This window comes from Sorex fumeus, unplaced genomic scaffold (assembly GCF_029834395.1).
Source record: "Sorex fumeus unplaced genomic scaffold, SorFum_2.1 ptg000115l, whole genome shotgun sequence".
NCBI classification, from domain to species: domain Eukaryota; kingdom Metazoa; phylum Chordata; class Mammalia; order Eulipotyphla; family Soricidae; genus Sorex; species Sorex fumeus.
In genome coordinates, this window is record NW_026606172.1 from 18,809,732 (window position 1) to 18,836,456 (window position 26,725).

At 35.3% G+C, this 26,725-nt stretch overlaps 1 protein-coding gene across 3 annotated transcripts in view; it reads left to right on the forward strand.

Moving 5' to 3' along the window:
• Positions 1 to 26,725, forward strand: part of USP25 (ubiquitin specific peptidase 25) — a 174,018-nt gene that overhangs the window by 135,617 nt on the left and 11,676 nt on the right. Inside the window, exons 19-22 of one of the 3 annotated variants that reach the window (XM_056135433.1) lie at positions 3,917 to 4,030; positions 6,119 to 6,214; positions 22,954 to 23,132; positions 25,079 to 25,157. In XM_056135433.1, coding sequence (XP_055991408.1) covers positions 3,917 to 4,030; positions 6,119 to 6,214; positions 22,954 to 23,132; positions 25,079 to 25,157 — 468 coding nt within the window. The remainder of the gene's footprint in view (positions 1 to 3,916; positions 4,031 to 6,118; positions 6,215 to 22,953; positions 23,133 to 25,078; positions 25,158 to 26,725) is intronic. The other 2 variants (XM_056135434.1, XM_056135435.1) reach the window with 2 other exon arrangements.

A 26,725-nucleotide genomic window follows, 5' to 3' on the forward strand; every position in this document is an offset into this window, starting at 1 on the left:
AGTGGGCATCCTTGTCTTGTCCCTGATCGTAGAGGAAAGGCTGATTCTGAGGTGTTTGATTATCTGGGACACGATTGTGAACGGGATTGTTTTTTTTTCATTAGCCTTTTAGTTTTTCCCCATTGAGGATAATGCTTACCATGGGTTTGTCATAAATGGTTTTGACTATCTTGAGGAAAGTTCCTTCAAAACCCATTTTGGTGAGAGTTTTCATCATAAACAGGTGCTGGATCTTGTCAAAAGCTTTCTCTGCATCTATTGCTGTTATCATACATTTTTATCTTTACTTTTGTTGATATGATAGATTATGTTGATTTCCGAATGTTAAACCACCCTTGCATCCCGGGGATGAAACCCACTCGGTCGTGGTGGGACCAAAATCATCTTATTGATGAGTTATTGGATTTTATTTGCTAAAATTTTTTTGAGGATCTTTGCATTCTGTGTTCATCAGAGATATTGGCCTGTAATTTTCTTCGTTAATGATGTCTTTGTTTGCTTTTGGTATAAGGGAGGTATGTGCCTCGTAGAAGCTGTTTGGGAGAGTTCCTGTTTTTTCAATTTTCTGGAAAAGCTTGAGGACAACTGGCAACAGGTCTTCTTTAAATGTTTGGAAGAATTCACTAGTGAATCCATCTGGGCCTGGGCTTTTGTTTTTGGGAAGAATTTTGATTACAGTTTTTATTTCCTTGACATGAATGGGTGTATTTACGTATTTCGAGTCTTCTTGGTTCAATCTTGGGAGATTATAGGAATCCAGGAATTTTTCCATTTCTTCTAGGTTCTCTTGTTTCATGGTATACAGACTCTCAAAGTAGTCTCTGATGATCTTTTGAATTTCATTGGTTTCTGTTGTGATGTCCCCTTTTTCATTTCTGATTCAGTTTATTAGGATTCTCTTTCTTTGTGAGTCTTGCTAGTGTTTTACAATTTTGTTTATTTTCTCAAAGAACCAGTTTTTGGTTTCACTCACCTTTCGGATTGTTTTTTGGGTGTCCATGTCGTTAATTTCTGCTCTAATTTTTATTATTTCTTTCCTTTGGCCAAATTTGGGTTCCTTTTGTTGGTCTTTTTTTAAGATCTTGGCTGTGAGGTCAGGTTTTCTATGTAGGCCCTTTCTTCCTTCCTTAAGAATGCTTGCAAAGCTATAAATTTTCCTCTTAACATGGCTTTAGCTGCTTTCCATGTTAAATATATGGAATGTTGGAATTTAGCTGTGTAATTTAGATTTTTCTTAACTTAGCAATTCCTCTATTATGTACTTGTTTCTCCATATACATTAGTTTAAATAAGCTGCTAGAAAAAAACTTTTTCATAGTTCAATTTCCTTAGATTACATTCCCTATTGTGAATTATCGTGTTATAAGATATTAGTATTTTAAGAGAAATATAATGGGAGGGGACCAGAGAGATGATAGTACAGCAGGTAGGACACTTGCATTGCATGAGACTGACCATTATTCTATCCCCAGCATCCCGTACTATCCCCTGAGCACCGCCAAGAGTAACCCCTAAGAATTGCCATGTATGGTCCATATAATAAAAAGGGGGAGACAAGATAATGGGTTGTATTTATATGTAGTTTCCTGACTGCTCTTTTTTGAAACTACATTAAAAAACAAACAGATGTGTAGTGGATTTGGGGAAATGAAAAAAATCTTTGTTTTTAATTTTTTTTAGCTTATTAACTGAGGAATTTATTTTAGACTTTTTTAAAATTTCTTTTTTAGTAAGGTGTTGATACAGAGCCTGACAGTGGAAAAGAGTACTTCCATGACCCTAAGTCCTTTATGTGAAAAATTTTATTATACCTCAGGATATTTAAGAGGAATAATATTGTTCTAAGGACCAGTGTTTTTCCAACTTGCTCCTAGGCTTAAATTAGCATTTTCTGTTATTGAGATAACATTGTTTTAGTTTAGTTTCATGTCAAAAATTTTCATCATGAAAATATGGATAAGTTTCTCAGCTTTCTTGCTACATATTATTTGTATGCCTATAGAATTATATGGGCTGGAGTGATAGCACAGTGGTAGGGCGTTTGCCTTGCACGCAGCCAACATGGCCGACCCGAGTTTGATTCCTCCGCCCCTCTCGGAGAGCCCGGCAAGCTACCGAGAGTATCTCGCCCGCACGGCAGAGCCTGGCAAGCTCTCCGTGACGTATTCGATGTGCCAGACACAGTAACAACAAAGTCTCCAATGGAGACGTTACTGGGCCCGCTCGAGAAAATCGATGAACAATGGGAGGGCCTTTACTTACTTTACTTACTTATAGAATTATATAACCATTTAACATAACCATTCTTTCATATGCTAGGATTAACAATCCTTGATGCACAGACCAAGAATATCTTTTTAGGATACCTGTGATAACAATTCTGGTTGATAACTATTCAGATATCAGTTTAACATAATAAGTGCAATGATAATACAGTTTTATCACTCCTGATCATGGCAGCTGTGCAGATTATTTTCTTTTGAGAACTTGAGGACTTAACATAAGAAAGCCATTTTCAAAATGAAATGGTTGAAGATAGCCTTTATTTGACCATTGAGACTGCTCATTGGTCTGAGCGCAATGCTAGATTCCCAGCATCCATGGTCAGGCTGCTGTCCTCTTGCTGTCAGCAACTCTGGGAGCAAGCCTCCAGCACTGAGCCAGGAGTAGGGCCTGTTCACCATGGATGTGACCCCAAAACTGAAAATCATAATTATTTTTAAAAAATAATAATACAGCATAAAGAAACTCAGTATTTTGTTTAGATTTTTTTTTTTGGTATTAAACTATGCCAATATGTCAATTACTTTTTTTTTTCTTTTTGGGTCTGGCAATGCACAGGGGTTACTCCTGGCTCATACACTCAGGAATTACTCCTGCCAGTGCTCGGGGGACCTTATGGGATGCTGGGAAACAAACCTGGGTTGGTCATGTGCAAGGCAAATGCCCTACCTGCCATGCTATCACTCCAGCACCTATGTTAGTTACTTTTATCAGAATTTTCTTTTTAGTTTATGTCAAAACCAAAGCTTGTCTTTGCTTAGGGCATGTTTTGTAGTTCAAATTAAATTTTCTTAAGATATTAAGTACCTTAAGTTCTTTACATTTTTAAACCTTAAGTTAATAGGAAGTATGACTGTTAAAAAACTATTCTGTAAGATAAAATAAAATATTTGTGAAATCTGAGCAGAATTTTGAATTAAATCACTTTAGTTTCTTTGGACTTTTCTGGATTTCACACTGAATTCCACTCTATTAAGTATGGGTTAGTAAATGGTGGAGACTCCTTTAATCAAGGAAACAAAGCCCAAAAAAAAGAACCCCCCAAACTGAGTTACTTAATACGAATATAATTTTAAGTAAATATATTAATATAATTTTAAACAAGAATTTATTAGATCTTTATGAGGAACAATAATTATCCTGTACTAGAGAGTCTCAGAGGCTATCCATGTTACGCATGATGCAGTATGGATATGTAGATATGCAAATTATTACCGGAAAGAGTAGAAAGAAAAATTTTCGAAAGTATATCTATAAACTTTCCTGAGTTCACACATTACCTTACCTTATTTTGATAGATACCTATTTTTCAAAAAGTTTCATAAAGTTACTAGAATTAAAATAATAAATGTTTTGCTGTATAGAAAGCAGTGGGAAATAAAATTCTAGTATCTAATCTTTTTAAGGATTATAAAAAGTCTCAAATGTGTTATGGAGATTAAAAAAAAGATTTGATGTTTGAGATGTAAGGGGATAATTGTTGATATGTTGTTAATACATTTGCTTCTAATGTTCAGTTTTGGGTGGTTTTACTTTATAACTAAGTCAATCTATTATTTCTTTAAGACTCTGGTCCATGCTCCTGGCAGTTTCAATGTTTTCTAATGTACATGCTGATGATTTTCTTCTGCAGAAACCTGAAAATGCCACAAGCCAACCACCTTCTAACCAGCACGTTGTGGAGGTGGCGATTCCTCATGTAGGGAAACTTATAATTGAGTCAAAGGAGGGGGGTTATGATGACGAGGTACCTTTATTATAGCCTGCTGCACTGTTCCTACTTACATTTGCATTTTTTTTTAATACAAGTATTTTGGGCATGCCTGCACCCTCACACTTAAGTTTGTTGCATAGTGTTCAGCTTTGCCACCCATGGTCTAAAATTAAACTACCGGTTGCTAATAGAACTTTGAATTTCAAATAAAATATTATGGAAAAAGTTTCTAGAATTGTTTTAAAGATTAATTTTATTCTTATAGTTAGTTTTATGCAATCATAGGCTCAATTTATTCTCTTTATTTGAACATAGTATATGTTCAAATAAAGAGCAGACATTTTGACTAAAAATTCTAATTTCTCTTTATTCATGTGCTTGAATTATTGTAATACTTTCCCAATATTTTCTTTTATAGAATCCTATAGCATGATTGCAGGCAATTGGTTCTTTACTTTTACAGTTCTTTGTATGACTATTAATTGAGTAATTCATTAATATTACTGTTTGCCAGTGTTTTAGATAGTTTTGTACACCCCATCTTAGTTATTGTTGCTGTACTATTTATTATTTTCATCTATTTAGTTTTCTGACATGGGGAGAAGTTTTTCTTTATAGTAACATCATTCTTGAAATTCTAATGAATGCAGTTGTCATGATCTCTTTAGATCCCTCTTCATTACAAACCTACCATCTCCTCTCTTAAGATTCTTAAGTTGATCTTTTCTATATTTGAGGGAGGACCAGTAAATCTATTTCTCAATAGTATCATAGAGAGAACCTTGAATTCCTTTTTTTTTTTGGTGGGGTTGGGGTGAGAGTAGGACAGTAGGGATACAGCCCATGCTCAGGGGCTGCTCCCACCTCTGCCTGGGGTTTGTCCCTGGTGATTGTTCCAGGAGACCATGTGCTCTGGGGATTAAATCTGGTTCTCCCTCATTAAAACATGCTCTCCAGCCCATCAAGCTCTCTCTCCAACCCAAGAACTTGGATTCTGTCCTAATAGTTTTTAATTGGTATGAATGAGAAATGAATATATCTTAAATATATTCTCCAAGTAACTTTTTTTAAAACTTACTTTAAAGTTAAATTTATGAATTAATCAGTAAAACCAAATATGTCATACAAAATAGCTGATATAAAATGCATGGGACATAAAGAGAATGAAAAAGTTGGTTTGTGAGATAGATATTAGAGAATTTTCTGAAGCAGATAATATTAGATATATCGGAACTCTTCATAAAATGCAAAATAATCTGTGATGATAGTCTTTAACAAATCAGAAGTAATGCTTTTGATTAACACAATAGCTTTATAGTACCTTGAGTTACTTCATTTCACAGATACTTTTAAGTAGTTTTTCATGAGCTATTGTGAAAATAAGGTCTTAGATAATACTTAAGAGCTGTGGATTTGTGCCATTTACCATAGTGTAGTTAGTGCTTGAAAATTATGAAAACAAACATAATTTTAATAAGAATATTCATTTTTATTGTTTTAGTGATTCGTCTAGTATTAAAGAAAAAATTGCAATCCGTTATTTAGCATCTTCTACAGATGTTTTTGCTATTGGCAGAGTAGTAGTGTTTTGTTTTTAATAAATCAGAGTGGCAATTAACAGTGCATGTGCCTTGCAACTTGTAAAAATAAAGTCATACGGATACAGGGCTGCTGCTTTGGATATTTAAGTTGTACCCATGTCCTGGCCTGTTGCCCAGCAGACTGAAGTAGAATTGCAGTTGAGCTCCTTGAGCTCTCCCAAGCCTCTATAAATAAATAAATAAACAAATAAAAAGATACCATTTAAAGTACAAGAAATACTGTTCTTTCCTAATAGCAGTATTCTGAAAACAACAGTTTTAAGTCAGGAGGTGCCTTTGTAAAGTGCTTTAGTCTAGAGAGGATGCCTTTTTGCAGTTTGCACAAAGGTACCCTATGTTCTTGCGATAGCCCTGTACAGATGATTTTTAAAGATGAATTTGTATTGATTCACATTGGCTCTAGAAAATGCAGTGTTTGATTCTTAATTGCAGAGAATTTTAGACTTCTAACTTGCATGTAAATATTTTTTTTTAAAAAATTATGTTAACCATTCAAACCTTCTTTAAATCCCTATGGCAGATCATGATGACACCGAACATGCAAGGTATTATCATGGCGATAGGTAAATCCAGGAATGTATATGACAGGTGTGGCCCTGAAGCAGGGTTCTTTAAGGTACACTTAACCTTTTCTATTTATTTTTTTTATTTGATTTCTTAAAATGATCATTCCCTGGAATTTAGTATTAACTATCTCTGTAATTTCTCTTTTCATCTTTTACCCATGGCCACCTGATGTTCTGCAGGTCAGATTTTTTTTTAAGTCTCTGTAATTTCTTTTTTTTTTTTTTTCATTTTAACCATGGTCACCCAGTATTCTGCAGGTTAGAAGGTATTTTTTTTGGTCTGTCTCTCTTTTATTTTATTCCAGATAATTTTGGTTTTTCTTGGGGCCACACCCAGAATTGCTCAGGACTTACTCCTGGCTCTGCCCTCAAGAATAACTCCAGTGTGTACTCTCTGCTTGGTAATCACCAGGCATCTAGGGAGATCTCCGCGGCTCGCTCGCTCTCTTGCTGCCTGCGTTCGGTGGACTGGCACCGCTCGCCCACCCTGGATGGCCAATGCCATGGGCAGGCGAAGGAGAAAGTGAGGGCCCAAGTTGGTTGGCGATCAGTTGCCATATATTCCATTCTCCTCACGCGCCTGTTCCAGTCTCCTGGCTTTTAATCTAGATGATTCTTAAAAAAGCATTTTGCATGAGTTTCCTTCATAGTCTACCTTTGAAGTTTTCTGTAGCAGATATTTGAATTATATTCTGGAAGGTAATAGAAGATGTCTAAGAATAGAATTGACTAATATAGATAATTTTTCTTATTAGAAATAGTATTGTCATATTTTTAAATTCCTATTTTCATTAGACACTAAATTTATTCTTTATTTCTAAGATGACTTATTTTTATATTTATTTGCTTATATTTTCCCACAATTACTTTTTACTGTCCTTACTTCAAGATATAGGACATCATCAGAGTTATGCCTTGTCTCATGATCACAACTTTTTCTTTCCTTTTTTTAATTTTTAATTTTTTTTTTATTTTTGAGCCACACGCAGTGGTAATTGGGGCTCTGTGCTCAGGAATCACTCCTGGCTAGGTTTGGGGACCATCTATAGGAATGAAAACCAGGTTGACCACATGCCTTACCTGCTGTGCTCTCTTTCTGGTGTCAGCTTTTTTTCCTGTAATACAAGATCATTGCAGTATTTTTATTATAAAGTTGTTTACACATATTTAAATGATATATGTGCGTATATTATATATATACTATATTAAATTACTAAGCTTTTCTCATTTTTAATCCTATTTTAGTTTTGTTTTTTTTTTAAATCATTGTGTGACATTGTTCACTCCATTAAGCCACATGTTCTTCTTTGATATTTAAAAATTTAGCTACTCTGCCATCATTTGACTTGAATTTCAGAAGCTGTTTCAGAGGCAAGGGAGATAGTTCAAGTGACAGAATGCCTACCTGTTGTGGGGCCTTTATCTTCCTTCTCTTCAACCTAAACATCACTGAGTGTGTCATTTATTAAAGAAAAAAAAAGTGACTAAAACTGTTTTCAGGACCGTAGAGATAATACAGGTGGCAAGGCATTTGTCTTGCTTGCAGCTGACCTCAATTTAATCCCTGGCAATACACAGTACCCTGAGCACCTCCAAGAGTCCTTCCTAAGCACAGAGCTAGAAATAGCCTCTGAGCACCAGGTGGTGTAGCCCAACCCCCTACTCCATATATTTTCAGCTCATGCCATTGTATCAATAAGCTTTGTATCATCCTTTGTATCAATAAGCATGTGGAGCATGTAGGGTTAAAGTTACAACTCTCCTAGTCTGTCTGAGACTGAGGTGGCCCCTATTAAGTTCCTTTAAGGAGCTTATCAGTAAAACTGCCCTTACCGAAAAGAAAGCAGATGAATTTAAAATTTCATCGGATTCCCAGGGATTCTACATTTTTTTTCCACAGAAAACACTATGTACATCCTAAAATTTTCACATATTTTTATAGAAAAGTTACCTATTGTTTATTGTTATTTTTGAAATCAATTTGAGAATCAAATTCATACGGTGAGTTGAAAATCTCATTTTCAATTTCATTACCAATTTCATACCTGCATATAACTTATAATAACCAGCCTGGACAGCAGTTGAGTTATTTTAAGTGTTTTGTGTAATCAAAAATCAATTAGGCAAATCATTTTCTAATTGTTCTCAATGATCATTATTTATTATTCAGAAATATATATGACACAGTATCCATCTTAAAATGAATACTTTCTATTTTCTGAAAACTAGATAATAAATTTTTATTACTTTTTCCAAAGCTCATTTACATTTGTATTGTTTTGTTCTTATTTAATTTTTTCCACACATTTTTACTGATATAATATAGTCTACAAGTTTTCTCCGTGTTATTATTTTGGGATTTTTTTTTTCTAGCCATACCCAGCATTGCTCAGGACTTAGTCCTGGCTCTGTGCTTAGGGTTCACTTCTGGAAAAACCATAGGGAGACCATATTGGGTGCCAAGTGCCAGACAAATGCTCTCCAGTCCTCCATATTATTGCAATGTTATATTACTAAATTTATTCTAATTTTTAATGGCCAATAATTATAATTCGAGGGGAAAGGATTTTTGTTTTGTTTTAATATATATTTTTATCTTGTCTCCTTGCCAAAAAAATCTTAGTTGGGTTTATTTTAGTTACTTTTGGGGCCTGAGAAAAGTTTTTCATTTTTTTCCTGTTTCCAAATACAGATTTCTTTATGCCATATGATTAGATCTGTTTGGAAATGTCAAATGCATTTCTTCAGCACAAAGTCTATGCCCATAAACATAAAGGATTAGTAGACAGGGTGATCTGGGAAGATGAAAGAGGAAGGGACTGGTCTATAAGTAGATCGAGCTCCTAAGATGTCTTTGTTTACCCTGTTAGCAGAAAATTTCCAAGTAATACTGACCTAGGAAAGTTTTTCTTTTGTAAAAATGTCATTCAGAGAAAGGCAATACAGAGGTCAGAGAGATAGCTAGAGGCAAATGAGTATTAGCTAGAGGCAAATTAGTATTAACTAATGAAATACTAAGGTAAGGAACTTGCCTTCCATGTAGCTGACCCTTGAGTAAGCCCTAACGTAGCAGGTGTGGTTAAAAAAAAAAAAATTAAAAGGGGGATAAAAAAGAAAAAGACCAGGCAGGGCTGAACTGATGAGAAAAAAAAAAGCAGTAATTAAAAGGGAATAACATAAAATACTAATTGCTTCTATGTATATGTTCAAGATGAACACTTCAGCAGGGTCATATATATAATTTTAACTGTAGTATTCTTATGACTATTTACTTTGACATTCCAGTTATTTCTTGTACATGTTTTGCCTACATCGTTGGTGTCCTTTGGGATTTAATGACTTGATAAAACTTATATTTTTTCTTACTAGTTCTTTCATAGGCTGGAGTGATAACACAGCCGGTAGGGTGTTTTCCTTGCACGTGGCTGACCCGGGTTTGATTCCTCTGTCCCTCTTGGAGAGCCCAGCAAGCTACTGAGAGTATCCCACCCACATGGCAGAGCCTGGCAAACCCCCCATTGGGTATTTGATATACCAAAAACAGTAACAAGTCTCACAATGGAGACGTTACTGGTGCCCACTCAAGCAAATCGATGAAAACGGGAAGACAGTGCTACAGTGCTTTCATAGCAGCACTGGCAGTTGTTTTCAGTTGATGTAGCTGAACATCACTATTTTTGATTGGCCTATTAGTTTTATTAACCTATTTCATTTAGTTGGCAAGAATATTCACTACAATAAAACATTATCTAAAGTACAGAGTGTCTAAGTGTGCTTAGTAATTTTTCTGACTAAGCACATCCATCAACTGTAATCACTAACCAGTGCAAAAACTCTACTGTAGAAGCAATGTACCTATCACTGCAATCTTCCCTTACTCTCAAGTAAGTGATGTCTGAACTTTCAATGCCAAAACTAAGATTTCTCATTGAACTTATATCCAGGCACTATCTTAAATTCAGTGGATACATGTCGCTGGGGAAATGATAGATGGAATACCTGCTTTGAAGAAATTTGTCTTCTAAGTTTAATAGTGGATCACTATTTATAATCAGCATAGTGAAGGAGTAGTTTGAAGAATTGCAAAGACAGCTGGTAATTTAAGGCTTCTTAGAAAAATATTTTAAATAGTAAAATATACATAGTTCAGCTAGAAAAAATGAACATCCTTCATTCCCTCTTTTTATAGGGCTGGAGGTAAGGTGTTTCTGGGTCATTCCTCACTGTTCCCAGGGCTTGCTCCGGGCTCTAGACTCAGGGATTGAGTTCTTACCTGCTCTCCTATCTCTCTGGCCCCTTCACTTTTTAATTTTTGTTGCATATTTCACTTCTGTTGTTCTCTCATGGGGACAAGACTGACATTCAATATTTTATATATATATATATATATATATATATATATATTGCTTTTGGGGTCACACCTGGCGATGCTCAGGGGTTACTCCTGGCTTTGCACTCAGTAATCACTCCTGGGGGTGCTCAGGGGACCATATGGGATGCTGGGAATCGAACCTGGGTCGGCTGCGTCCAAGGCAAATGCCCTACCCGCTGTGCTATTGCTCCAACCCCTGTATTTATATTTTAAATAAAGGTAGAACTATACTCTTCTAAGATTTGTTTCGTTTTCTATAGTTCTATTTTCATATTGTTTTGGTATTTGCTTGACAAAGAGTCATGTCAACAATTTCTAAATTTATTTTCATGGCTACATTACGTTTTTCTTTCCTTTTTTTTTTTTTTTTTGTTTTGGGACCATACTTAGTGGTCTTCAGAGCTTACTCCCTGCTCTGTGCTCAGGGTTCACTCCTAGCCATGCTCAAGGGGCTGTTGTGGAGTGCCTGGATCTTTGGTCTTCAAACTAGGGTAAACTCTATGCAAAGCAAGCACCTTAACCGCTGTACCAGTTCTCCAGCCACACTACATTTATTTCTTATTGAAATATTTATTGAAACATCGCTTAGAGCAGGACTGGTTGTTATCTAAGGCATGACCAACATGACAGGTGTTAATATACACCCAGCAGTAATTGATAGACATAAGAGCTTCTGGCCACCATACAATAATGTGTCTATAATGTATTCATGATTTCGGTGAAGTACTTCTGTCCCAAACTATCTATTGCCAGCCAAGTCTCCTATCAGTTGCCTAGGTTAAAAATCTTACTTTTATGATAATAGTTTTGTAGCTATAGCAACTTAAAGTATTCCGGGTTACTTTTTTTTATTTATAAATGAAAAGTTATCTTGATAAATGAGGTAATTCATGTGGAGCTATTGAATGGAGAATCACATATTACACACTAAAATATTGTCAGCTATTAAAATGACCAGCATTGTGTCTGGGTGTTTGGCTCATTTTCAGGTTTTTTGTTTGTTTGTTTGGTCAGCATAATCTTGTGCACATATAACCTAAAATTCACATGAACGTAGCAAAGTAGAATCACCAGTCAGAATGCTTGAAAAATTAAAAAATTAATAGCATTGTTGTGTTTCTTTCAAAAAGACTTATTTATACTCTCATTGGTGACTGACAAATTGACACAGAAACTTAATCTCATTACTTTATGTACTTGTTCCTCACTGGAGGTTTATTTTTTAAAATTATTTAGCAGTTTGAATTTCTTAGTTAACTTCCTCTTTGTTGTCCAATTTTTATTTTTAGATTTATTTCACATTTTTTAATTTGTTAACTGAGTAACGTTGCATTATATCTAACTCCTATTTGTGAATCATTGGAAATCTATGTACACTGCAGTAATTTTGCCACTGATTCTTTTCTATCCTTCAACATAAAATTGTTCTTTTGGTGTCCCCATTTGCCCACTTTCTGTCTGCCTTCCTGTATGTTAACAATTAGATTTAGAAAATTATTTCTGGTTCAGTTTGCTTTTAAATTTACCTATTTTCCTGTCTGCCACATATAAATGAAATCAGTAGATGTTTGTCTTTAACTTATTTCTCTAAACGTAATGCAAAGAAAATTGTTCTTAGATCACCTGATCTATAAAATTTAGCTCACCTACAATTTGCAAACTTTATTTTTGTAGATTGTCATTTCTCTTTACATTTGTTTTTGGCATCTTACTGTGTGAATTGTAAAAATCTAAAATGTAGGAATAGGTTTTTTTTTTTAGAACTGTACAATCACTCCCAAATCTGTATTCACTTAAAGCTTAGTGTTATCATATTACTTTATGGAATCATTATATTTGTTGGGGGCCACATCCGGCAGTGCTCAGGGCATACTGCAGGCTCTGCCTTCATGGCTCAATCCTGGTAGAACTCAGGAGACCATCTCGGGTGCTGGGGACGAAACCTGTGTCAGATATGTGCAAGCAAATGCCCTTGCCACTGTACTATTGCTCTGACCGAGGCAGTGGTATTTTGATTTTCATACTCTGATATCCAAACATGAAAATTTAACTGATGCATCATTTTCACACATACTGGAAATCTTTATTAATGTTTTAGGGCTCCCCTGTCAGTGATGCAGCTCCAACCAGGCCTACAGTTCAATATGAGGGGCCCAAGGATGTGGTGCTACCTAGGCCCTGAGGTGCTAGGGATTACCTGGACCAAATCTGTGGCACTTGGGAGTCTTCTGGGTTCCACCCAGCCCAACAATGCTCAGGGGATCAAGGAGGGGCCAACCCCTGAACCATTTCCAAACCAGAAATAATATCTGTAGCATCATACACTATATCCTGTTTATATGTGGGCTTATTTTGGTCTCTACTCCACAAGCGCTTTTTCTTCTATTTGGAACAATACACTTATTTGCATCATTCATCATTTGTAATAGTTTTGCCATTTTGTGTAGGAAAATTACTTTTTTAAAAATTCAACTTTGCTCTAGTTTGGGTGATGAATTTTTAGAAACAGTTTTCACTTCTGTGGTTCTTTTTAAAATTTGTTTTTACTTGCATTACATACGTATTTAGGCATTAATTTAGGAAGAGGAAGAATATTGTATTTTTAAATATTTTAAATTTTTTCTAAACAGAATACAATATGCCTCTTATAAAGGAAAAGCCTAATTTTGATTTCCTTTGTACAGAAAGACCAGTTTTTTCTTTTTCTCTTTAATAAGAGTTTAACTTCTCTTACTCAAGCCATTTCACATTTAGCCACCAAATAACTTTTTCCCTATGCCATTGTCTGTGCATCTTATTATTTAATTCATTTCAGATAATGTCTGCCCCAAGATAGCATCAGTTAAGGCCAAACCATAAAAATTGACTCCTGTCCTCCAGTTCCACTGCTCCATTCTCAAATATAACCAGAAATGCACTTCATCACTCACCAGGTTATCTGTCCTTGACCAGTCAATTACCGATCCAGATCCAATGTTCCATCATTTCTTTCCTTCGTCTCAAATAATTTGCAAGATAAGCTCACAGAACTCGGAAATTTGTAGTGTTTACCAGTTTATTAGTTGATATGATAGGGATTTTGATAAATAGCCAGGTGAAGAAATGAAGGATAAGGTCTTGGAGAAATCCAAGCCCAGAAACTTATGTCTCCATTGAGTTGGGAAACATCAGCCTTGTTATTTAGTGATTTACCAATCAGGTGCTTTGTGAACCCTCTGTTTACTATTGGGATTTTTGTGACTATTCCATCAGGTAGCATAATCTGACATTCATATAACTTCCAGCCCCATCCCTTTTTAGAAAGAATACAGGTGACACTGAAAATTTCAAATTTTTAGTCATGGTTTGGTCTTTTCCAGTGAGCCCACCAGAGGTATCCCATTAATAAGCAAAATTTTATCCGTGTTTTAGGAACTCAGATAATTTTAGAGTTTTGGAGCTAGGAACTCAGAGCAAAGGCCAATGTATATTTTCTGTTATCTCATGCCTCTTTGCTGTCTTTGGTTCTTTCTAAGCTTTCTTTAGAAAAATTTAATAATTTTACTTTATAGTGATATGTGAAGATATGTTTTAGTTTATAGCATCATATATTTTTTTCTTTGTTTTCCTTGAATGGGATGGTAGCACTGTCAATTCCTCTAAAGTAATTGTCATAGAGATTCCTACCTATATTTTCCTAAGTGTGTTTTATGGACACGGGTTTGATATGGTCTTGGAATCCATTTGGAATTAATATTTGTGTATGGCATGAAATAGATGTCTAATATCTTTACTTTTCCTTTTTTTTGTTTTTTTTTTTTTGCATGAGACTGTAAAGTTTTCCTAATAATTGTTGAAGAGACTTTCCTTGTTATTCTCCCAGTCTCTTTGTCATAAACTAAATGAGTATATACCTGAAGATTCATCTTTGGGTGCCAATTCATTGCCATCTGAGAGTCTGGCTTTGTTCCAGTACTAAATAAGTCTGATTACTGTAGCTTTGAGGTATAGTTTAAAGTTTAGGGACGTAATGCCTTACATACCCTCCCGCCCCGTACTCCCACTTTAGAATTTTTTTTGTCTGTTCAGGGAGTTTTATAGTTCCAGATGAATTTTAAAATGCTTGTTCTGTGTTCTTATAGAATGACATAGAGTTCCCTTGTGCCTATAAATTAGTGTAGGGAGATTGATTTTCTAGACCATGAACAAGGAATATATTTCCAGCTCCCTGTGTCTTTTATTACTTTCAGAAATATTTTATATTTTTTTTGATTTTTTTGCTTTTTTGGGGTCACACCCTACTTTGCACAGGGATTACTCCTGGCTCATGCACTCAGAATCACTTCTGGCGGTGCTCGGGGGACCATATGGGATGCTGGGAATCGAACCTGGGTCAGCCGTGTGCGAGGCAAACGCCCTACCCACTGTGCTATTGCTCCAGCCCCAAAGTATTTTATAGTCTTTAATGGTTACATTGATGCCTAGATGTTAATTTTTCCTTGAATTGCAAATGTGTAACTTTAAAAAAAATCCTTTTTCGTCAACATCATTGTTTAAATATAAGAATTCTACAGCATTCTGTTTATTGATTTTGTAGCCTGCTACTTTGCTGTGTAGAATTATTGTTTCTAGTAGTTTTTTTTTTGTATAATTAGTTTTCTCTGTACAATGCTGTGTCATCTGCAGATATTGATAGTTCAACTACTTTACCAATTTAGATTCTTTTAATTTTTCTTTCTTGCCTAATTGCTACAGCAAGAACTTCCAATAACGTTTTGCACAGTAGTGGTTGGTGAACATGGACATGGTTGAACTCTCCCAGATCTTAGAGGAATCGCTTTCATTTTTTCTGTACTGAGCATGATGTTAGCATATACTACACTGATTTGTAGTATATGATTTTATAATATTGATAAAGTTCTTTCAACCCCCATTTTAATAAGTGTTTTAATCACGAATGACTGTTGAGTCTTTTCGAATGCTTTTTGTGTACCTATAGAGATGATTATATGTGTGTTATATTTTGTCTTATTGTGACATTTCACATTAATTGACTTGTGTAATTGAAGCTTAATTGCATCCCTGGGATAAATTCCAAATAATCCTCGTGTATATGTTTAACCTGTTATATTTGATTACGAGGATTTTGTTGAAAATCTTTGCATCTAGTTTTATCAGAAATGTTGGTCTAAAATATTCCTTAGTACTATATCTATCAAATTTTGATGTCAAGGTAATGTTGGTTTCATATAAACTGTTAAGGAGGATTTGTTTGCTTAAGAAAGATGGGTGGTTGGCACTCATGGGAGATTTGGAAGAAGTTACCAGTGAACCCATCTGGCTTTTTTTTTTTCGTAGGGAGATTCTTTTAAATTCCTGTCAATGTATTCTAAAGTATTTGGTGTTTTCAAGCATTTAATTTGCTCCTAATTAGATTTTGGAAGATTGTAAGACTTTTAAAGTTTATTTATTTTATCTATATTCTTGATATGCCAAACACAGTAACAACAAAGTCTCCAATGGAGACGTTACTGGGCCCACTCGAGCAAATTGACGTATTCTTGAATTTATAGCATAAAGTTTTTCATAGAGTCTCATATGATCTACTGATGTGTTTTTTCTCACTTTGTGAATCTAATCAATGGGTTGTTAATCTTATGATACTTTTTTCTTTAAAAAGAAATCTTTTACTGATCTTTTGTATTGTTTGTTGATTTCCATATTACTAATTTCTTCCAAGATTTTTTTTATCATTCTCTCTCCTACTTTGGCCTTCTTTGTCATATTTGTTTTTTAGTATGAAATTAGGTTGTTAATTTGTGAATGGTTCTTATTTCTTTAATATTGTCTTTGATCTAATGGTTGTTCAATAGTATATTTTTCCACTTAGAAGTGTTTGAGTTTTTCCCAACTTTCTATTTGTGATATTTTTCTAACTTCAAAGCATTGTAATCTAAGAGGATACTAGATGTGATTTCATTTTTCTTTATTATATAGGAACTTTATATGTGTCCTAGCATAAGGTCTATCCTAGAGAATTATCCATCAGTACTGGAGAAGAAAATGTATTCAGCTTTTTTTGAATTGAGATTCCTATGCATGTCTGTTAGTCCCTTGTCTTCTAATTCTTTTGTTAAAGCTGCTGTTTCCTTATTGATTCTCTGGTTGAACTATCCAATAATGAGAGTGTGGTGGTAAAATATCCTCCTCCACTGTTAATGGCTTCATTCAGGCAAGATAATAGTTTCATGTTTTGATGATCCTTCATTTTGTAGATATTTACTAATTTGGAGATTTTGATGTATAGATCTTTTGAGCATTATGTAATGTCCATCTGTGACTCTTATTATCGTTTTAGATAGAAGTATTTTATATAAATATAACCATTTCAGCCTTTTATTCCACCGTTAATCCTGTACGATTGTTTTCTAACTTTCACTTTGAAGCTATGCATGGTTGGATTCAGTTTTCTTATCTATTCAACCACTCAGTCTTTTTGTCAGTGAATTCAGGCCATTGACATTAAATGAAATTATTGAAATGAAGTAATTTTAATACCATTTTTCATAAAGACTCATCATGTTTCTGGTTAGTTTATCTTTGTTTCTTGGACCTTTTATATGAGACCATTTGTAGTGCATCTTGCACTACTGGTTTAGTGAGCAAGAGATCGTCAGTGAAGTTTTGTGTTGCATCTTTGAATTCAAATGATAACCTATCTGGATAAACTATTCTCAACCTTTTTTTCTTTTTCCTTTTACGAGCCTGTTCCATTTTGTTGGGTATATTATTTCATTACCTTCTAGCCTGTTTCATGAGAAACAGGGTTTCATTAGAAAGATTAGGGCTTCTTTAGAAAGATCTGTTGTGATTCTTTTGGGGACTCATTTATAGGTAATATCTGGCTCTCATTTTGGTGCTTTTAGATTTTATCTTATCTTTACTTGACATTTTAATTTCCCTGCGTTCTGGTGTATTTATGTTTGAACTCTGAGCTTCATGAATCGGTTGATCCTAAGATTGTGGAAGTTTTGAGCCTTCAATTTCTGACACAAACTTGTTCCCAATCTCTGTTTTCTCTCCTGGAATCTCTAGAATTCAGGTGTTTCTTTTCAAATTATGTCATAGATCTCTATTTTGTTTAATCTTTTAGTGTGGAAATCCTTTAGTCCATATTTTTTTGCTGCTGCTGCTGCTGCTTTCTTCTTTCTTCTTTCTTCTTTCTTCTTTCTTCTTCCTTCTTCTGGGGGAGGGGGTATAGGGCCACACTGAGTGGTGCTCAGGGCTTAGGGCTTACTCCTGGCTCTGCACTCAGGGATCACTCCTAGAGGTGTTCAGGGGACCATATGGGGTAGCAGGGGTTGAACTCAGATAGACCAAGTGCGAGGAAAGGGTTCTTCTCACTCTTCTATTGCTCCAGCCCCATTATTTATTTTTTTAAACTTTTTTTAACTTATATTTTTTTAAATCAATCATCAGGTACAATTACAGACTTACAAACTTTTGTGCTTACCTTTCAGTCATACAATGATTGAGTACCCATCCCTCCACCAGTGCTCATTCTACACCACCAGTTATCCCAGTATCCCTCCTATTTCCTCCCCCCATTTCCCCCCGCCCCCCGGAAGGCATTCCCTTTTACTCTCTCTCTTCTTTAGGGTGTTGTGGTCTGCAATGCAAGTTTTGAATAGCCACCACGTTTGGGCTATAGTCTACTTTCGGCACACACCTTCCCTCCTGAGCCGGCCCTCCAGACACCCTTTACTTGGTGGTCACTTCTCTATCTGAGCTGCCTTTCTCCCCAGCATATAAGACCAGCTTTCAAGCTGTGGAACAAAGCTCCTGGTACTTTTCTCTACTATTCTTGGGTGTCAGTGTCCCATTCTGTTACTTTATGTTCCACAATTGAGTGCAGTCCTTCTCTGTCTGTCCCTCTCTTTCTGACTCATTTCACTTAACATGATTCTTTCCATGCTGATCCACTTATATGCAAATTTCATGACTTCATTTTTTCTAACAGCTGCATATTATTCCATTGTGTACATGTACCAAAATTTCTTTAACCTGTTATCTGTTCTCGTCCAGCCCCATTATTTTATTCTTTTTTTGATGGTTTTGTGTTTTCTGTCTTTAAGTACACTACCTCCTATCATTTTGCTGCTTATTCCTTCTGTTTTGTTTTTATTGTCCTCTGTTGTTCAGGGATTTCTGTTCTGCTTGATGTTTTGGCATACTTTGTTTTCCTTCTTAAGACACTCCTGTATTATGTTCAATTCTCTGAATAGCCTGGTCATTTTCACTTCGCTGTTTTAGTTTGTTTTGTCTTGTCTCTCACACACACAGGTGCATAGTGCTTAATCCTGTGCTGTGCTCAGAAGTCACTCCTGGCAGTGCTTGGGGGACCATATGTGAAGGGGAGGTAACCTCATTACCTGTGAAGCTACAGTATCATTTGGCTCCCTGTCCTGGACTGGGGATGGAGACTCCTCTCTGATGACAGCTGCAGTATTAGGATACTGGAAGTGGGATACAGATGTGGTGATACTTTACCTCCTAGGCCCAGTGTCAGAGGTGCTACCTGTGATGTTGGTGGGCAGGTGCCTCTCAGCATCTGCTCCTTCTCCTTTGACTACCTTTGGGTGGGGAAAGTTAAGATCATCGGGTCTAGCTATCCACATAGGTTATTTGCTGGTGGCTCTTCCCTTTCACCTGGACTGGCTTCCCCTGGAAATGAGGAAAGGGTCACAGGCACTCATATTTTGTTTTGAAAAAATGTTTAGCTTTCCAGAGCTTCATCATGTAAAGTTAATTCTGTTATTTTTAACATTTGGAATTTTTTTTTTTAATAGTGTTGGTGGCTGGAGCAATAGCACAGCGGTAGGGCGTTTGCCTTGCATGCAGCCAACATGGCTGACCTGAGTTCGATTCGTCTGCCCCTCTCGGAGAGCCCAGCAAGCTACCGAGAGTACCTCGCCCTCACGGCAGAGCCTGGCAGGCTCCCCGTGATGTATTCAATATGCCAAACACAGTAACAACAAAGTCTCCAATGGAGACGTTACTGGGCCCGCTCGAGCAAATCGATGAACAACTGGAGGGCCTAGTGTTGGTGGAGTGGGGAGGGATTGTGCCACACCTAGCTGTGCTCAGTGACCACTCCTGGCAGTGCTCAGTGGACCATATATGGTACTAGGAATTGAACCAGAGGAAGCCACATGCAAGGCAAACTACCTTAACCCCCTGTATCTCTCTGAATGCAGAAATTTCATTTGGTTACTAGTCTGACTGTGTCTTACAGGAGGGATGTTTCATAGACCCAATGTTAATTTTTAAAGTTAACCTATTGGCATTTCTTTTATGTCCTTTTCTTTTCTCTCTCCCTTTCCTGAACCTTATTTAATCTTATATTAGAGATAGATTAGACTTGGAGAATAATGTGACTTATTTTATGTTACAATTAACAGTAGACCTAAATTAATGAACTAATATTCTGTTGGTTTTTCCTTACTCCAGAAGATGATGTATATTTGTGCATTTGTTATCTTCTAAGGTGTACATGCAGGATACATCCAATAGAGAGACACACTTCCAAACTAAATCTGTAGAAGGTTTTACATAAGATTTCCTAATATGATTTACAAAACTAGTAAAACATTTTAATCTTTAAACTTGAAGATTTCAAAGGAGAGAAACTAGTTTTATAAGTGGTTAATCAGCAGACAAACAGATAATAAAGAGACACGAGTACAGAGAAATGATGACACAGAAATTTGTGCACTTGTAGAAGATAAGACTGCCATGAAAGAAGGGGATTCTTGATGAGAAATAGGAAATAGAATTGAATAGATAACATTAGACAAGAGAAGTAGGAGTGAGTTAAAGACCTGGTGAAAAAAGTTAAAAAATTAAATGCAGCTCAGTACTACACGTAAACTCTGAGCCCCATCAGCAATGATGTTTGGGCATAGAGTTAGGAGTAATCTCTAAACACTTCTTACCATGGCTCAGCCCCCCTCCACACACATACAAAGATTAAATGAAAATAACTTGTATCATCTAATGACCAAATATCACACCTTATTTTATAGATGTATGGTAGTTTCATTTCAGTGCCTGTGAAAATGAAATCTTTATAAGCTAATAAAATATGGAAAGAATGAACGTGATTCTAGATAAGGATTCTGAGAAAGAAGTATATTAATAGGCGTACTTAACAACTCAGCTGTGTTAACTTTAATCATGATGATAGATTGTGTAGCACTTTGCTATATATACCAGTATGGAACATCCATTGAAAATTTGAAGAAAGAGCTATGATTGCAGTCTATTTTAAAAATCAGAAAACTTCTAAGAAAGAAATTTATAAATATCAAAAAAGTAGAGAAATGAATTTATGGTGGTAATGAGTCAATTCTTTTTTTCTTTTTAAAGATTAAACAAATGTAGAAGTGTCTTAAACATCTGTAGTTTATACACCTGTTTTTTGGCACTTACTTGTGAAATTAGGAGAATCCTAAGTAAAGCAAAGTGAGAAAGAAACAGAAACATAGAGTTAATTAGGATATATATATATATATATATACCTTTAATATGTAAGCTCTCATAGAAATCTATTTGCTGTTAAAAATATCACAGACTGTATTAAGATACAATATGTAACCAGTTAGTGTTATAATTTAATGTTTTTAAACTGTTGATAATATTTTAACAGATTCAAACCACATTTATTTTGGTTTCATCATGTTAATATGTCATTACACAAAAATGTGAGAGCTGAAATATTTGAATGTCCAAGAACCTTGTAATACTCAATGACAATCATTGTTTAAGAATGAAAAAAGAAAAAAGTCAGAAAAGTAGTTAGTGATTTGTAGAATATTTATCAAATAAACATGTGTCTATTTTGAAATTAGGAAAGTAACATTTTAAAGATCAGTAAGAAAACTTAATGTATGTAGCTAGGTATGCAGTGATATGAGCCTTGATATTTGAAGACAGTTAATTTTTTGTTCACTTTTAACCACACTATAAAACTTGAATAAAACTTGAATGATAGATGTGTGTGTGTATAATTTGACATGTCATATTTATTTTCTAAGCTCTGTATATCTGTATCATTCATTTCATTTTTGACAGTTGTTTATTCTCCCTCCTAGTTAACATACTAAAATGCATTATAGTATATTGATAATTAGTATTGTTTGTAAACAACATTGATTGTTTCTAAGCCTTTCCCATTGAATGAATTTTTTTTGGAGGGGGGGGTCACACCAGGAGATACACAGGGGTTACTCCTGGCTCTGCACTCAGGAGTTACCCCTGGCGGTGCTCAGGGAACCATATGGGATGCTGGGAATCGAACCCGGGTCGGCCGTGTGCAAGGCAAATGCCCTACCCACTATGCTATCTCTCCAGCCCCTGAATGAATTTTTTTAAAAGTGTATTTTTCTTTTTGTTGAGCAATGTTTATCATTTGTAGAGGTTTATATATGACATGCCTTAATATACATTTTAAATTTGAGAATATCTTTAATTTTATGGTCATTTTATATACAGCAGTATTTAACATAAGATATTGCAAAGATTTCTATTTAGGCTATTTTTTTTCTAAATCATTTTCTCCCATGTGGAAACAAGTAGTAGCATTTTTACCTTCCATTACAATTAGATTTGAGTTTAGATATGTTTCTAAAGGACAATAAAACTCAAAACATCAGGTAGTAATTGCTATAATTTTCTTAGTAATATTAATACAAATGCTGTTGAATAAAGAAGGAATTCATTCTATGGTAAATTTCAGGTGTGCATTCTGTATGTATGGACTCATAACTAATTTAGTTGTAATAATATTATGCATTAAGAACCGCTTTATTTTCTTACATATATAATTATTCCAATTCTGGAATTTTGATATTATAGAATAGAAATGCAGCAGATTGGTACTGGGCAGTATGGAATAGGAGATTGTTAGGATCTCAGTTTTGTAATGATGACTTTAACGCAGGTTTTGATAACTGTTAGAAAATTATTCACTTTGTAAGCTAAGATTTACCCTATATCTTTTTTTGCTTTTGAGCAATACAGAGTGGAGCTTGTGGTGTCAGAGTTGAACCCAGGTCTCGGTACACAAAGCATGCTCTCAGCCTGTAAAGCTCACTGACCCTGAAAGCTAAGATTTGTTATTCACTTTACAACTTCTCTCTGTGAAAGCAAAACAAACATACTGAGGGAGTGTGAAAGGGCTTAAGTGTCAGAAGTTTTGAGAACTCTTTTATCTTTGGAACATGGGAACATCCTCAGATGTACTTCTTTGTTTGATATCGTTTAATAGGAAAAATGCAAGAATTGGATGCCAGAAAAATATACTATATAAGAATTTTTAAAATTATAATTAACTAAGATTGGCATTTTATTGCAACTCTCTCTTTTTTTTTTATTCAGGCAATTAAGATGGAGTATTCAAGATTGGTAAAATTGGCCCAAGAAGATACCCCACCAGAAACAGATTATCGTTTACATCATGTAGTGGTCTACTTTATCCAGAACCAGGCACCAAAGAAAATAATTGAGAAAACATTGCTAGAACAATTTGGAGATAGAAATTTGAGTTTTGATGAAAGGTAATTTCAAAATAGGAAATAGCAAACTGTTAAAGTCGCCCTTGTGTGTGTGTGTGTGTGTGTGGTGTTATTTTTGTTTGTTGATTATTTGGTTTCTTTTAGCTCAGTGCATCTTATCAATATATATTTTACACTTAAATCAAGCCACATTTAAATAAGGACAGTACAAAACAGGACCACTTAGGAATAGTGCCCTGATACTTCCTTTGGAGTTTTTTATTATTGCCTTTAAAAGTTTTAACGGAAAAGATTTCTGATTATTTGCTACATTTTAAGTAACCTAATATGTGAAGATGTACATAATAGTATAATATATCATACTTATATGATATATCCTTTCAAGACTCATCATTTTAATAGTAATTTCTCAACCTCAGTAGTATGGAAATGGATCAAACATTGCTTTGTTTTGGGGGAACTGTCCTGTAGTTTTTAGGACATTTGTCAATGTTTCTGGTCCCTACATGATAAATTTCAGTAACACACTCTCCTCAAAATGGTGACAACCCTTAATGTCTCTAGATTTAAACTTTTACATGCAGAAAGGACTGAAAATGGTTTTATTTTTTATCAAGAACATATTTTAGAGAGTAGTAAAATGCTACTGAAAAATTTTTAGTAAAGATTCAAAAAAATTTCAGTAAAGATTCAAAGTAATGGCAGTTTTTTATTTATGCTATTTTGGTGTTTATTGTAATCACATTTTAATTTTGAAATAAATTTCTTATAAATATCTCTGAGTTATTGAATTAAAATATGTTTAGCAGAGAATAAATAAAAGACAAAGTAGGATTATATCCTGTCTTACCGTAAATCAGCTGTAAAACTTGGAAGTAAGTGAAATGATACTTTGAACAATATCTGGTGGTAAGTACTCAATTAGTTGTTATCACTATTTTTGGTAATAGAATGGCATCACTGAATTTGTTACATTCGATTACAAATTACTGAAAAATACGAATAATTATAACCCTCATTATCTGGATTGTGTCTCTATGTATAGATCTAGTTAAATTTGGGAATTATTAGTAATTTTATTGATATTTCAGTCTTTTGTAAATCTCATTGAAACTGAACATTTTCAATTTGCTTTGGTTATCTAATAAATTTTGCCCTTCAGTGACAAAGTAAGACTTATGTAATAACAAAATATATTTTATGGTGATTTCTTTAGAATTCTGTTCTAATTATAAAACCCATAAGTTCCATGCTTGTCTGAAATGATACACACAGATTGAATTCCTTTTTACTGTTTATGAATAAATAATAATATTTTTGTTTAGAGAATAGGAATAAGAGCTAATGACTCTTAAACATGTTTAATTGATGCATATTATTATTTAAATTGATGTGTATTATATTTTTATATAAACTCTTAATTCTTTGCCAGCCTGTTCATTCTTTACTAACAGAAAGATTGAAATCTTAACTGTAAATATGACTTGTTAAATTTAATTAGAATTATTAAATTTGAATTAGAATTATTATTGTCTTTATGGGCTGGAGCAATAGTACAGCAGGTAGGGCGTTTGCCTTACACGTGGCCAACCTGGATTCTATTCCTCTGCCCCTCTTGGAGAGCCTGGCAAGCTACCAAGAGTATCTCTCCCACACGACAAAGCCTGGCAAGCTATCTGTGATGTATTCGATATGCCAAAAACAGTAACAAGTCTCACAATTTGTTGACAACAAATTGTGAGACGTTATTGCTGCCCGCTCGAGCAAATCGATGAACAACGGGAGGACAGTGCTACAGTTCTACTTTGTCTTTATATACTTAGTAACTGCCACTGTTGGTTATTTGGGAGCTGTTTCATCAAAAACATATTGTAAGTGACAACGCGTGTCATTTTCACAGCTCAAAATCATGAAAAAAAATTGACACTTTTTTTTAATTTTTATGAATTTTAACTTTTAATTTAAGAACCTATTTTTTACACTTAAAGGTGTCACAACATAATGAAAGTTGCTCAAGCCAAACTTGAAATGATCAAACCTGAAGAAGTAAACTTGGAGGAATATGAGGTAGGTAGCGTGCCTTCGGAAAAGTTAATTTACAGATTGATGGGGTCTGTAGTTCTGTTCATTTCAGTATAACTAAAGGTAGGAGAAAATAATGCCTGGAGAAGTTAAGTAATGTCCCAAGCCATTCATACCTAGAAGATTGTATCTTGGTTTACAAAATTAGTCACGGTCCTCCCATTGTTCATAGATTTGCTTGAACGGGCCCAGTAACGTCTCCATCATGAGACTTGTTGTTACTGTGTTTGGCATATCGAATATGTCACGGGTTTACAAAATATGTATTTTAAATTCTCTTAGATGGTGAAACCATGTAGTTATTTTTTCTTTGTCTTAGGTAATTAGAGGAATAGAAACTCCTTTTAATAGTTAAAAGGACATTAGTCATTATAGCACAGCGGTAGGGCTTTCGCCTTACAAGCGGCCAACATGGCCGACCCGAGTTCAATTCCTCCGCCCCTCTTGGAAAGCCCGGCAAGCTACCGAGAGTATTCGATATGCCAGACACAGTAACAACAAAGTCTCCAATGGAGACGTTACTGGGCCCGCTCGAGCAAATCGACGATCAACGGGAGGGCCTTTACCTTTACCTTTACCTAGTCATTATCGAACGATATCTTGCATGGGAGAGAGTATGCACTTGCAGTTTTATCATATGTATATTCATACTTGTACATATTTGCCATTCTTTATGTGTTAAACATTGGCTCTGTTTGGAGTGATAGCACAGCGGGTAGGGCATTTGCCTTGCAAGCGGCCAACGTGGCCGACCCAAGTTCGATTCCTCCGCCCCTCTCAGAGAGCCCGGCAAGCTACCGAGAGTATCTCGCCCGCACGGCAGAGCCTGGCAAGCTCCCCGTGACGTATTCGATATGCCAGACACAGTAACAACAAAGTCTCCAATGGAGACGTTACTGGGCCCGCTCGAGCAAATCGATGATCAACGGGAGGGCCTTTACCTTTACCTTTACCTTTTATTGAATCACCATGAGAAAGTTATAAGCTTTCATGTTTGGGTTACAATCACACAATGCTCAAATACCCATCCCTCCACCAGTGCACATTCCCCACCACCAATCTCCCCAATATACCTCCCCCCTTTCCCACCCTCCCCCTGCCTCCATAGCAGACAATATTCCCCATACTCTCTCTCTACTTTTGGGGATTATGGTTTGCAATACAGACACTGAGAAGTCATCATGTTTTGTCCATTATCTACTTTCGGCACACATCTCCCATCCCGACTGATTCCTCCAGCCATCACTTTCTTAGTGATCCCTTCTCTATTCCATCTGCCTTCTCCCCTCCGCTCATTGGCTTTTACAGTAATACAGTCATAGAGAGTTGAATTTTTTTTTTTTACCATTTTAAACACTAAATATCTTCAACTTTTTAAGCCTAACTTTGCAGAATGGGGATGTTGCTCACCTATAGAACTCATACTTGCACGTTTATGATGCCCTGAATTCAATTCCAAGTAATTTACATACATACACACACCCCACCACACACAAAAATGCACATAATTTAGCTTCGTATACTGTCATACTGTCTTTTCTAAAGTTATTCTT